The sequence below is a fragment of the Oryzias latipes genome, chromosome 22, assembly GCF_053564925.1.
Source record: "Oryzias latipes strain Hd-rR chromosome 22, Olatipes_Hd-rR_3.1".
NCBI lineage: Eukaryota > Metazoa > Chordata > Actinopteri > Beloniformes > Adrianichthyidae > Oryzias > Oryzias latipes.
The window spans coordinates 28696898-28711440 of record NC_136258.1 but is presented as its reverse complement, the minus strand read 5'-3'; the positions used below and the strand labels follow the sequence as shown (position 1 = coordinate 28711440).

Sequence of the window (14543 nt, the reverse complement as noted above, 5' to 3'; positions counted from 1 at the left end):
CCGGTTTGAGAAGGTTATGTCAGGAAGGGCATCCGGCGTAAAACATTGCCAAATTTACCATGCGACTTGTTCGCTGTGGCGACCCCTGATGGGAGAAGCCGAAAGTGGAAGAAGAACTTAGTTTTTATTTTTATCTGACCACCAGCAGGTGGCAGTCTTCCCACAAGTGTTTAATGGAGGAGGAGGAGGAGGAGGAAGAAGATCTCCAGAAGGTGACTAAAAGGAGAAACAGAGCAGTAGATCCATCTCCAGAAACCAACTTCAGCTCTGAAACTGAGAATCATGAACGTCTTCTTCTGGTTAACCTTTAACGCCATGCTTCTTTTCGGTAAAAGTGTGTTCTCCTTTTTGCAGATATTTTAGTGGAAATATAGAATTCTGTTTGTACGATTTGAAAATGTCGTTTCCCTTTTCCTGGTGTGATCATGGTTCTTCTGCCCTTCAGCCAGCTCTTCTCTCAGAGTCCAGCAGACTCCAGCTGAGATGCACCGCCTTCCCAGCAGCTCCGCTAACCTCAGCTGTTCTCACAGCATCCAGAACTATGACAAAATCCTCTGGTACAGGCAACAGGGCGACGGCATGCAGCTGCTGGGATACATGAACATGATGCATGGATATCCGGAGCCCGGAGTGAACGTGAACATCACCGGGAGCGCTCGACAAGGCCAAACCTGCACCCTAACCATCCAGGATCTCAGTCTGAGCAGCAGTGCCGTTTATTTCTGTGCAGCTAGTTACCACAGTGCCACATCCAACTAAGCGTCTGTGCAAAAACCTCTGCTGAGTGACTCCACCCACAAAATGATGAACACCAGGGTTCAAAGGGGCAGAACTTCAGATGCAGTCAGCAGAGGCAGAATGATCGCTTCAGTCCTGAGCGTTTGTTTCCTTCTGCTGTCAGGTAACGCCACAGAAGCCTTTAGATTTCCTGTTTTTAGTCCGTGTACTGCTTTCTGAGCTGCATCTGGATTCAGTTTATCAGTTTGATAGCTGTAAATTATCACCTCTTCCTATTTTTTTCTTGTACAACAACAGGTTCCTCTGGAAAAACACAAGTTTATCAAACTCCGAGTCAAATTTACAGCAAACCAGGACAAGAGGCCAAGATCTACTGCTCACACAGGGAATCCAACTATGACCAAATCCTCTGGTACAAGCAGTCAGAGGGGCAGATGCTCCTCCTGGGATATGTGTACTTCAGGGACACTTATCCAGAGGCGGGACTGGGAGTGAAGTTGGGCGGAGGAGCATCCAAAGACCAAAACTGCACGTTAACAGTAGAAGACGTCAACAGCAGCAGCAGTGCAGTTTACTTCTGTGCTGCCAGGTCCCACAGTGACGCCTGTGGTTGATTCTCCGCACAAAAACCAAACCTCCACCCCTTCACCCCTCAGTCACCCCTCCAGGGTTTTCAGTTCACTGCCGTTCATTTTACAGCAATGCAAGAGAAAAAACAGTTTGAATGTTAAAAACCTGCAGATATTTGCTGAACTGTTTCATCAACACAAGGAAAAGAGTTACGCTGAACCTTAGATCTTATATGACACAAATCCCCTTAAAATCCTCACCTGTTTATCTGAAATTAAACCTTTTCTTTCTGTTTAAATGACACATCTTTGATATTCAGAGTCTGATATGTGAGGGGAGAAAACTAGACAACAGTCTCACTTAGAAGTTTGTCGGAGGCACAGAAGCGAGGAAATCCAAAGCAGACGAGGACCAGAAGCTTCAACCAGGAGGCTGGACGGTCTCTGGCTGCAGAGGACTTTCTGGCAGCAGCCCTTCTCATGGTTTTCGGCACACCGTACACTGGTGGGTGTAATGTTGCCCTGGCGAAGGTCCTCCTGTTTAAAAAGGCAGTCACTCAGGTGAAAGTCATGATGCTGATTACCTGTCAGGATCATGGCAGTTCCAGTCATTCTGGATGATTTTCTTCTGCCAAGCCGTTCTGCTGGTCCAATAGGATGCTGGGAGGTGGTTCTTTCCAAAATCCTTGCTCCTCTCAGTCTCAGTGAAAAAGTCAAACAGCTTCCAGCTGAGACGTTCTGCAAACATAAAGAAGCTAAAATCCACTGAAAGGACAAAATTCAGCAAATCCTCAAGTACAGACGTGGTGCAGCTCCTTAACAAAGTGTTGCTTAAATTAGATCTTTTACTGTTTATAAGTTGTTAAATTAGTCAAACGTATTAAATTTTACTTTTGTTTCTTAAAGTGAATGTTAGTTTTAAAAATATGTCAGACTAATATGATCAGTCTTGCCAGAATGTGAGAGTTCCTAGGTGTGCACGACAGGTGAGCGTGGGGTTCACCAGGTTTGACGCAAGCAGAAAAAACCAAACTGCAAACATAAAACCTTATGAATAAAAAGTCTTTGAAAGGTTCGTTGTCTTACATGATTTCATTCGGGGATATTTTCTTTTTTTAAATGTTTCATGCTTTTTCTTTTACAGTTTTACTGCGTTTTGGTTCACATAAACTGACTGGATATGCAAACGTGGAGGTGAGACGATGTGCAGACGTGCAAAAACCATCCTGTGTGGTCCTGGAAAGATCGACACCCCGGGTGTTTTCTGAAGTCTGGACTGAAGAGAGATGGAGGAGCAAACAAGGACAAACCTGCAGATTAACCGGTGAAAAAGTCTTTATCTTTGTCTCCTTTTGTCTCTGCTTCTTCATCCATCTGAGTCCTGCTGCTGCTGCTGCTGCTGCTGCTGCTGCTGCTGCTGCACCACCTTTGTCCTCATAGATCAGATAACGATGCTGTTTGCAGCACTTCTCAGTTTGACTTTGTGGTTTAAGGTGTCGTTCATTTTTGTAATAAAAACTTCTTTTTTTTAAAAACTTTTTTTAAATACTTTTTTTGTGCATTTTAAGCATTACTTAAAACTTTTCCTGAAAACAATCATGAGTCAGATTTTCATCACAAAATTACAAATAAAATCTGTAAACAATCAAAAATTGAACTGTTTTAAAAAGAAAAAACTTTGAAAGAAAAGAATATTCACAACTTTTTTTCTGCTTAATTATTTAAGTTCCGGAGAATAAATCTGATATTTTCCTGACTATTACTCAGTTCATCTGTTTCTTTAGCCCTTGTGCTATCCTATGGGGTCCAGATGACCCCACCCTTGCTTTGACGTGTTCTCCCTACCATGACAAAGGTGGATAAAGGTGGAGAGGATTCAATATAATCCATTGACACCAATGAAGATCACAAATCATTGAAGAAAAAAGTTCAGCACACTGTCTTGTGGGGTCTAGATGACCCCATTCCCAATGTTAAAGTGCCTAGAACAGCACAAGGGTTAATTCCTTCCAGGTGAACCAGCACTGCTTCCCACCAGCAGGGAGCACTAAGGAGCTTAATGTCTTCAAGTTATTGAAGCCCAGCTGAATTCTGCAGAAGTAACTGAACCAAACAAAGATCATGATCGCTTCTATGAATATTGAAGGTGTAAACAGGTCATGGTTTGACTCCGCCTCTCCTGCTGAAACGTCTGTTCCTTTGACTCCGCCTGCTGCTGACTGATGGAGTTTCTTCATCACCCTTCCTCGCATGAAGAAGGCAAAGACTCTGTGGGTTTATTGAACAACTGACACTATGATCTGCCTCCTCTTCTGCTGCTGGCTGACAGGTACGAGAACGTTTCAGAACAAATTCCGTCTTTATGTTTTGTATAACATTTCTTCCTCTCTGTGTGGTCACCAGTTGGTCTGGCCGTGGATGTCCGTCAGACTCCTGCTGAAGTGTTCACCCATCCTAGAAACAGCTTGGTGCAGCTTTTCTGCAACCATGACAAGACCGACTTCTACTTGATGCTCTGGTACCAGCAGACGCCTGGACGCACAGACATGAAGCTCATCGGATATTTGCATCACAACGAACCGACGATGGAAAAAGAACATAAAGATGATTTTGACATTTCTGGAGCTCTGAGTGGGAGCACAGCAAAGAATGGATCTCTGATGATCAAGAAAGCAGAACAGAATAGCTCTGCAGTTTATTTCTGTGCAGCAAGCAAAGCACAGTGATGAAGATCATCTGTGAACGTGACAAAAACTGTTGGCATTGCTTCATCGTTGGTGGTTTTCTGGCTCCACACAGCTGCTTCTGTGGTCCACGACTTTCAAACAAGAAACTCATCAAAGTTTCACTTATCTAAGAAGAGATGTAAAAAGAATCAAAAAGTAGGGTTTTAATAGATTTTCATCTTTCTTTGCTGCCACCAGGAGGCGCTATGTCTTTGCTGTTTTTTTCCTCCAAAACACAGAAAATGTTCAAGATGTTTCCAGAAAATTTATAATTTTTAAATAACACACATTCATAAAGCAGTGTGATAGACATCCTTTCATTAATAAATCTGGTTCATATGACATTTTTAAAACAGTTTTTCTATGAAGAACTTTATTTAAGTTCAGACCTTTCAGGCTTTTCACAGAAAAATCTAGATTTATGTTCCAGTTCATAACTCAGAACACTAAAAACAACAAGTGAGTTCATTTTGGTAAAATTATACTATTTCTCAGAGGAAAAAAAGGATGGTCGGAAAGAAAATCTCTGAGGTTTGAATAAATAAAACAGAGTGTCATCTGCATAAAGGTGAATGAGTGTTTTCTCATTGTAAAAAAAAATTAAAATACCAAAAATGGTGTAAACCAGGAGCCTTGTGGAATTTTTTTTTTAGTAAACGATGGCTCTAATTCAGGGTTGTCAAACTCAAGGCGTTGAGGACCGGCTTCCTGCTGGTTATCTGCTGCTGATTACCTGGATCAGGTGCGTTTAGCCAATAAAGAGCTTCAATAGCAGGTTTAGACTTTAAAGGCAGAAATATTTTCAATTTCTAGAAAATCTAGAATTATGCTTTAGTTACAAACTCAGACGCTGAAAAACAACAAGTCTGTTTAGTTTGTATTAATTTTTGCAGCTTTTGTCTCGTCCAGGTGGAACACCTATAAGAAGTAATAATTCAGCATCACTGTAGAGTAAATGTTCCTCGATTATAGTTATGGTTATTGATGGTGCTTTACGCATGTGTTCTAATAAAAGAATAGTTAGACAAATGGGAATCCCGGATTCCTCACAGTTAGTCTATATGCAGAACAATAGGTGGTTGGAAAGACATCTCTATGGTTTGAATAAATAAAAGCGTGTCATCTGCAAAGAAGCGAATGTGTTTTTGATTGGAAAAAACAATTCTGTGTGAAAAATTCAATGGAATATTAAAATAATAAATACACAATGATCCCCTGTATAAGATGAATAGTGGGTTTTTTTTGTGCGTGTGTGAGGTATATTTAAAAATTTAACGCCTACTCTTCATGGACCTGTTTTGTTCTTGACTGTGGTGGCAAACTCCTCCTCTTCATTACTCTCCTGCTATTTAAAGCTGTGTCTCTGTCGTTACATTCTGCATTTTCTTTGCGTTGGTAAAACAAAAAATTATCTGCGTGTTTATATTATATTTCCTCTCAGGTGATTTTCTGAAAAACAAAGACTATATTTGGGTATGATGTGTTACTTGATGCTCCTCTTTTTCTTGTGTTTTTTAGATTTCTGCCAGACTCTTGATGTCCATCAGGATCCATCAGACATTGTCAAAGAACCAAGCAGCACAGTGCAGATTGTCTGTACCCATGAAAAAACAGATTACTTTCAGATGCTCTGGTACCAGCAGACGCCTGGACGCACAGACATGAAGCTCATCGGATATTTGCATTACAGCGCAACAACGATGGAAGAAGAGTATAAAGATGATTTCACAATTTCTGGAGATCTGGGTGGGAGCACGTCAAAGAACGGATCTCTAATGATCAAGAAAGCAGAACAGAATAGCTCTGCAGTTTATTTCTGTGCAGCAAGCAAAGCACAGTGATGAAGATCATCTGTGAACGTGACAAAAACTGTTGGCGATGCTTCATCGTCTGTGGTTTTCTGGCTCCACACAGCTGCTTGTGTGGTTTGATTTCAGTTGAATATATTTTTATTCAGAATCACTGCATGATCATTTTCTCAGCCTCAAAAGCTCAGAGAAAGTTTATATTATCTGTGACTTTTATCATTTAGCACCAAATGAGTAAAGAAGACTGTGATGAAAAGCTCGTGTCCACCTGCAGATGGCAGTAATGATGATTATCTCAATCAGAATATGAATAAAGCAGCAGTCATCATCACTGAAGAGATAGAAGAGCGTATGAGACAAACACAAAGACTGATCAAGCCCCGCCCACCAGGCTGTGTTTATTTAAGCATGGACTCAGACTCTTCCTCACTTTCATTTTTGAATCACAGATTCTTGTCATCAACAGAGAATCTCTAAAGTTCACCAACAACTCAGACAAAACTTCAGACATTTAGACTCAAAGGTGCAATGCTAGAAAAAGAAAAACCCGTCCGTCTGCTCGCCTTCTGTTGCCTTCTGGGTAATCATCTGAAAATTTGGATTTGTAATTTTCTAACATGTTTTTTAAATTACTTCTCTTCCTCGGTTTAGGTTTTACTCTTGGTCTTGAGGTTCGTCAGGATCCATCAGACATCATCATAGAAGAAACCAGCCCGGTTCAGATTTTCTGCAGCCATGACAAAACAGACTTCAGAGTGATGCTCTGGTACCAGCAGACGCCTGGACACACAGACATGAAGATCATCGGATATTTGCATTACAGCGCAACAACAATGGAAGAAGAATATAAAGAAGATTACAAGATTTCTGGAGATCTGGGTGGGAACACGGCAAAGAACGGATCTCTAATGATCAAGAAACCAGAACAGAAGAGCTCTGCTGTTTATTTCTGTGCAGCTCGAGAAGCACAGTGATGAAGATCATCTGTGAACGTGACAAAAACTGTTGGCGATGCTTCATCGTCTGTGGTTTTCTGGCTCCACACAGCTGCTTGTGTGGTTTGATTTCAGTTCAATTATTTTCATTCAGAATCACTGCATGATCATTTTCTCAGCCTCAAAAGCTCAGAGAAAGTTTTTATTATCCGTGAATTTTATCCACCAGGGGGGCATTCCATGAAGCACGTTTAAACTAGCCTGACTTTAAGGTTGAACTCTGGCTGAAATCTGCCTGAACTTGCTTACTCTGGGTATGTCGGTTCCAAAAGACGGGAGATGAGTTAGCGTAATTACGCTCCACTTGGTAACCCTGGGTAAATGCACGTCCACAGCAAGTAAAGACATTCTCAATGCATCGCCGATTTTCGGAGTCACCATGGAAATACGTGGCGATAAAAAAAGAGATCTCTATACTTCAGTGAGACGGAGTCTGAGATTTTAATGACGGTGTGGGTATCGGATCGACTCGGGCTGCCGGAATTTCTCGACGGTAACACCAGTTGGACAAACTACTTAGCGAGCGATTCCACAGTTAAAGAATAAATGATCCACCGTCTCAATGTCATTCAAACAAAAACTGCAGTCATTCTCTTCAAACCCAAAACGAATCCTCAAAAATTCCTTAGATGGGTACAACGTCGCTAAGTAGTAAAATCGCTAAACGTAAAATCGCTCGCTTAGTAGTTTGTCCAACTGGTGTTACAGTCGAGAACATCCGGCAGCCCAAGTCGATCCGGTACCCACAACAGCGTATGAAGATTATACGCCCATCAAAAAAAGTAACACGGCTGCATCATCAGCAAAAGAAAGAGTTTCTGCGTGGAGAAAAAAAAACAAAGTAAAAGCACGAGTTTCTATCTCATTTCTATTTTCATTGTGACGCATATATATATATATATATATATATATATATATATATATATATATATATATATATATATATATATATATATATATATATATATATATACATATAATCCAACTTAAATGAATTAATTCAATTGGTAACAAATAATTGAGTTAAATTTATTCAACCTAATTTCTTTTGTCTATCCAACTCAATTTGTTTTTACAACTGAAACTTAAATATTTATCTAATTAACTCCAATTCAATTAACTGTTTTTCCATTAATTTATTGTTCCTTTTGAACTCTCATATGTCTAAGTTTGAGCCTGCAGATATACTATTTTTTATTACTATAAAATGAATGAAATAATATAGATTTACAAAATGAACCGCCAAATCCTTTATCATTTCTCCAACTTTGACAATGCTGTGATTTGCACTAGGGGTGTTAAATAATCTCATCATCCTCTCCCTCCCTCTCACTCATGGTGCAGAAAGAATTAAACATAACAGGACAAAACAACTAGACAAAACCCAGTAAAACAGCCAAACAACTAAACACAATTGGTCAAAAACCCACACTTAAACCCAAATCCGTCCAGACAGGCAAAGGGAATGGTATCCCACAATCCCTTGCGGTGTGATTTAACGGCAGCACCAAAGTTACAGCCACTTATTTGAATTAATTTGAATGAAAGTAAAATAACTGTCTGATAACTACGTGTTATTTTTAATCTGACTTACCTAAAAAAATGATTTATCTTAACTGAAGCAAATAATTAAGTTAGATCAAAGTAAAAAAGTTTATCTTTCCAACATCCATATGTGGTCTTATCAGCCTCTCATGGTGGAAAAGTATTATCTTCATCCACTAAATCATCTTCAAATGGACACGCCATGCTGCTTCACCTCTCTGAAAACAAACTAACCTTCAACTAAACCTGCTACACACCAGGGGCCTCATTTATAAAACTTTGCGTAGGATTTGCGTCAGAAGTGGCGTACGGATGAAACATAGGACGTGCGTACGCACAGAAATATTCGGATTTATAAAACCATGCGCACGCACATCCTACGCATCTTTCCCTTAATAAATCACAACCAATTCTAAATGCAGTGCAGCTTTTGCGGCTTCATGACACGCCCATAGTTGCCCATAAATAGTCCGTGAAACGCCCACAAATGAATATTCATTGATTGCGAAACCATGGCAAACACAGAGAGGAAATCAAAAAAACGGAACTTCACTCGATGTGAAGTAGAAGTTATCATTGGCGAGGTGGAAAACAGGAGAAAAGTGTTGTTTGGAGGGCACAGTGTGGGCATTACTAATGGCAAAAAGGCACGTGAGCGGCAAACGGTGGCAGACGCCGTAAATGCTGTAGCCTCACAACCTCGGACCGTGGCCGAAATAAAACAGAAATGGTCGGACGTCAAAGTCGAGGCGAAAAAACGTCTAGCGCTGCATCGCCAGAGTGTGTCTGCCACGGGGGGGGGGACATCGCAGCTGACCCCTCTTGATGACAGACTGGCGGCAATAATTGGGGAATCCCTTAAGTGGAGTGGTGACTGAGGCGCAGGGGGAACGCCGACGCGCCAGATGCACCGGGTGACACACCCCCAAAAGCCCGCAGAGGTCCAACAGGACGGCTCGAGGAAGTCAGAACCGGCTCATAAGCCACTCGTCCTCGTTTGCCAGCAAGTTTTCTTGCTGTCTAAAGATGCGTTCACTCCGAATTCTTCCATTTGCCACATCTTCTAAGAGCGCAAGATCAGCCATTGTGTGTCATTACGCATTGTGATGGGGCATTTTATTTCTATCCATTTAATTACATCTGACAAGCTACAGATGTCGGTAATAATCGACGTGGAAATGGGAAATTGTTCAGCGCAAATGTAATTTCTTGTTGCTTTCTGAATGGTTGAGACATACGCCATACATTGTTTTATCAAAAATAAAACAAACTAAAGGCATATGCATGAATACCATAATTCTGTGGCTTATGAAGAAATGTTTTACCATGAAAACAACTTTCCCTAGTGGACAATTAATGCATCTCCCTCTATCTATCCATCTCTCTGTCTGATTGCACCTATCTCTGCTCCGCCAGATGGACACATTGACGAGAATATCAGTTTTGTACATTATTTCGTTCTGTTAACTATATTATTTATGAGGATGAATTGCACAACATGCCAATATTGCAGAACATATTTCACTTTTCTTTTTGCAAATAAGTGTTCATTTGAATTTCTGTTGAAATTTTCGTTTGATTTTTTTTTTTGTTTCACTGCTGATCGATCAAAGGGGTGTTCGTGTCGGCTGTTATTTTTAAGACCTGTTTTGTGAAGTCAAGTTTGCTTTTTATAAATCTCAACTATTGCGTAGAGAGTGGCGTACGCCTTCTTTTGTGCGTACGCAATGTTTATAAATGAGGCCCCAGGTTATGTTCAGAGCATGAGTTGCTATGGCAACTTGACATATCCTGAAACATACCTCCATTCTGGAACCGAAAGCTGAGGTTATCAACTTCTTTAGCCTCAAACTTACTGTGGGAGCTAGCATAACCTGCTTTCTGGAATACCCCCCTTGTGGATGAAAATCTTGTGTTCACCTGCAGATGGCAGTAATGATGACAATCTAAATGAGAATATAAATAAATGATCAAATTCTGCAGATTCCTTAAAAATAAACTTTTTAAAATCAGAAAAAATTATTTGAAGAATATTTCTGTCATTGTTACTCCTCTTTGGGGCACCAGAATTGTCGTAGAAAAGGCAAAACTAATCTTCTAAAGCCTCTGAATATTTACGTGTAATTGAAATCTATAAACAGGTAAAAAGTGATGCTGATTTTTCATCCAGAGGATTTAAAAAATTATTGAAAACTTATTTTTCTTCATCAGGAGTCATCATCACTGATGAGATAGCAGAGCGTATGAGACAAACACAAAGACTGATCAAGCCCCGCCCACCAGGCTGTGTTTATTTAAGCATGGACTCAGACTCTTCCTCACTTTCATTTTTGAATCACAGATTCTTGTCATCAACAGAGAATCTCTAAAGTTCACCAACAACTCAGACAAAACTTCAGACATTTAGCCTCAAAGGTGCAATGCTAGAAAAAGAAAAACCCGTCCGTCTGCTCGCCTTCTGTTGCCTTCTGGGTAATGATCTGAAAATTTGGATTTCTATGTTTCTGACATGTTTTTTAAATTACTTCTCTTCCTCGGTTTAGGTTTTACTTTTGGTCTTGAGGTTCGTCAGGATCCATCAGACATCATCATAGAAGAAACCAGCCCGGTTCAGATTTTCTGCAGCCATGACAAAACAGACTTCAGAGTGATGCTCTGGTACCAGCAGACGCCTGGACACACAGACATGAAGATCATCGGATATTTGTATTTCAAGGATGCAACAATGGAAGAAGAATATAAAGAAGATTACAAGATTTCTGGAGATCTGAGTGGGAACACGGCAAAGAACGGATCTCTAATGATCAAGAAAGCAGAACAGAATAGCTCTGCAGTTTATTTCTGTGCAGCTCGAGAAGCACAGTGATGAAGATCATCTGTGAACGTGACAAAAACTGCTAAAAGCTTTTATAAAACCACAGAAACTTTCAGCCTGAAGCAGCTGCCTCCATGGTTTGATGCTGTTAGAATGAATGAATAAGCATTACTGCCGGAGAATTAGAACCACCAAGGAAATAAATAAATGCTTGAGAGTCAAATTATAAAATAAGTCACAATTTTACAAAAAGAAAGTTTAAAAATTTTACAAAAATAAAAAATACATATTTTACAAGAAAAAAGTCATGTTTCTTTGAAAAAAATACAAAGAAGTGTATGCCTATAGGTCCAAAATGAGAGAAAATAAAGAAATTCATGAGAATAAGGATGTAAAATTATGAATAAAAAGTCATAAAATCACGAGGTCAAAATCTACGAGAAAAAAGTTGTAAAATCAATTTTTATGAAAAGAATATTTTTAATTTCTGATTTAAAAGGTCATACTATCACAAGGAAAACTTGAAATAAAAGGGCTACCATACATTTTTTAAAATAAATTTATGTTAACAAAGTCATAAAATTATAAGGAAGAAAGTAGTAAAATTGTCAGCAAAAAGTCAAATCAATATGCAAATTAAAATTCTATACTTGTGATTTAAAAGCAATAATTTTAAAAGAAAAAAGTTGTGTTTTTTTAAGTTGTAATTCCAGGAAACATTGTTATTCAAAGCAGATTAATGAGATTGTTGAGCGGTGTGATTTCCATTCCTTTGAATTGTAAATTCAACAGTTTGATTGTCTTTGTTGAACATTTTCTTCAAAAAAACACAACCTTTCCCTGGAAAATTATGAATTTTTTGAAACCCAAACTTATGACTTTATTCTTGAAAATGTTTAACTTTTTACATTCAATTTTCTGAGACTTTACTCTCCTGAAATGTAATCCCTTTTTCATATGATTTTAACACTTTGTTTTCAAAAAATTGACTTTTTTTCTCAAAACGTTACAAATTCGTTCATGTAAAATATTTCTACTTTTTTGTCATAATTTTACAGCTTTTCTTTCATGTTTATTTTTCTTCTATCATAGTGGCCCTAAAACCCCACAATAGAAATACACTCAGGTGTAATTTCACACAAAACGATGAAAAATAGACATCAGACCTTCAGAAGGTTTCTCTCTGCTGCCACCAGGAGGTCCATCTTCATCATCGTCAGTCCTGTCACCTCTTCAGACCCCAAACCCTCCACACACATAATCACAGGGTCCCAGCGTGGTAATGGAACCCCAAATGTAATGTTCACGCATGAAGACAGCAAGAGGTCCTCAAACCATTTCTGCTCTTCATGCCTCTAAAAGGATTTCCTGTCACTGAAGAGAAAAACTGACAGAAGAAGTTCTTGTTTTCTTTTGGAGTAAGCTCCTCCCACCAAGCTGCTGCAGGTTCTCCATCACTTCCTGTCCACCTTAAAGCTTCAGCTGCTTCTCACTCCTTATGCAGCTCATGGTACCACAGTGATGAAGAAACCCTCCAAAAACGTGATAACAATTCAATCATCTGTGGTTTTTAGGCTCCAGACAGCTTCTATAATCCAAACATCTTGTATTTGAATTATTCCATAAAGTTATTCTACCTCTGCCAGTGTTTCCATTTTAAAATTTGTCTTTGCTCCTTTTTAAATAATCTACTTCCTCATTAACAAGCACGTGTTTTTCCTTAATTCTTCTTAAAATATTTGCTAAATTGTTTTGTGTTTTTATTTCATGTGATCCCTTTGTGATTCCCTTTTTTATTTCTAACTTGATTAAATGTTTAGCTTCTATTTAGCTTGTATCTAATTGTATTACTATAAAGAACTGGTCCGAGTAAAGAACCCTGAGGAACACCAACAATTATGGTTTTACCTTCTAGGTTGGAGTTTAGTAAATAAATGTTTATTTATTTACCTTTTGGTTTTTTTTGTGTTTAGATCATATTTTCTACTGTATTGATATTTTATATTACTTCTATATTAATTAATCTAATAGGTTTACATTATAACTACAACAAGTTAACAATAGAATTGTGAATGAAAGTAGAAACGAGCAATTTATCTTTTTGTTTTTTTCTTTTAACCGTGGAGAACCCAAGAAATATTTACTTTTGGGCTTTAAAGTTAATTTGATGATTTTTGTTTTGATTTATATTTATTTTGGGGTAGCAGCATTTCACAGCAGCCAAAAAATACAAATATACTAATCATAAAATAAACAAATAAAGTTATTTTGTTTTGTTCTTTAATCAAAACAGGAAAACAGCAGCGGCTAAATTTGACCCTGCAGGTTGACTCTCCAGAGTTCTGCACATTCTGTCATTCTTTACATTGTTTGTTACAGAAATATCCTGCAAACATCCTGGATATTTTTATTTAAATCAAACTCTTGGTCTGTTTTTTTGAACAGATGTAGATTTTATTCATCAGTGAATAGACTCCTCCCTCCCTGTGAGTCTGTCTCCATCATTTCCAGCTCTGGTCTCGTTCAGCAAACAGCTGATTGTTTGTCACTCATCCTTTTAGAGTCAGATTCAAACGTGTCTTTTCTGAAATGATCTGCCGGCTCATTTTCTTTAGCCTGCTGGGTAATTTTCTACCAACATTGTTTTTCTCTTTTACTTTGAAAGGGTGTTCTCCTGATGAATCCTGCTTTTCTGCCTCCAGGTTTTTGCCTGAACGTTGAGGTTCATCAAAGTTCATCTGAAATCACAGACGCAAAGAAAAAAGTGCAGATTTTCTGCAGCTACGACAAGAGTGACTTCAGGGTGATGCTCTGGTACCGGCAGACGCCCGGACGCACAGACATGGACCTCATCGGGTATTTGAACTACAAGGAACAGAAAATGGAAGAAAAGTATGAGAAGACTTTCACCATCGCTGGAGATCTGAGTGTGAACACGCTCAAAACCGGATCTCTGAGCATCACGGCTGCAGAAACGGGAAACTCTGCCGTTTACTTCTGCGCAGCGAGCAGAGCACGGCGATGAAAAGAACCTCTGCTGGTGACAAAAACTGTTTAACATCTCAGGGACTTTGGTCTTCAAGCAGCTGCTTCTGTGGTTGACCTCAGATTTAATCGATGTGCATCAGAATCAACTCGTGCTCCTTCTCTCAGCCTCACTTTTCTTTTTCCTTTTAATGGTGGAAAACAAAATTCCTAAAACATAGAAATAATTTGAAAAAGGTCATGCAAAAGTACTCTTTAAAATAAAAAGTTTGCTTTTTTTCCCCTCGGTTTCACCAGCAGGGGGCTCATTCTCATCACAAATAACTGCAGGAAGTCTTCTCACCTGCAGACACCAAGCCAGG

The 14543-nt window shown here is 39.1% G+C and overlaps 2 gene segments (V, D, J or C); both read left to right on the top strand.

Annotated features, from left to right (window-relative positions):
* The first annotated feature begins 167 nt into the window (after positions 1 to 167).
* On the top strand, positions 168 to 884 carry LOC144989128 (T-cell receptor beta chain V region C5-like). The segment is given in 2 exon segments: positions 168 to 328; positions 446 to 884. Coding segments are annotated over 2 exon segments (360 nt in total).
* Positions 885 to 13785: 12901 nt separating this feature from the next.
* Positions 13786 to 14221, top strand: LOC105358010 (T cell receptor alpha variable 13-1-like). The segment is given in 2 exon segments: positions 13786 to 13819; positions 13899 to 14221. Coding segments are annotated over 2 exon segments (357 nt in total).
* The last annotated feature ends 322 nt before the right edge of the window (positions 14222 to 14543 follow it).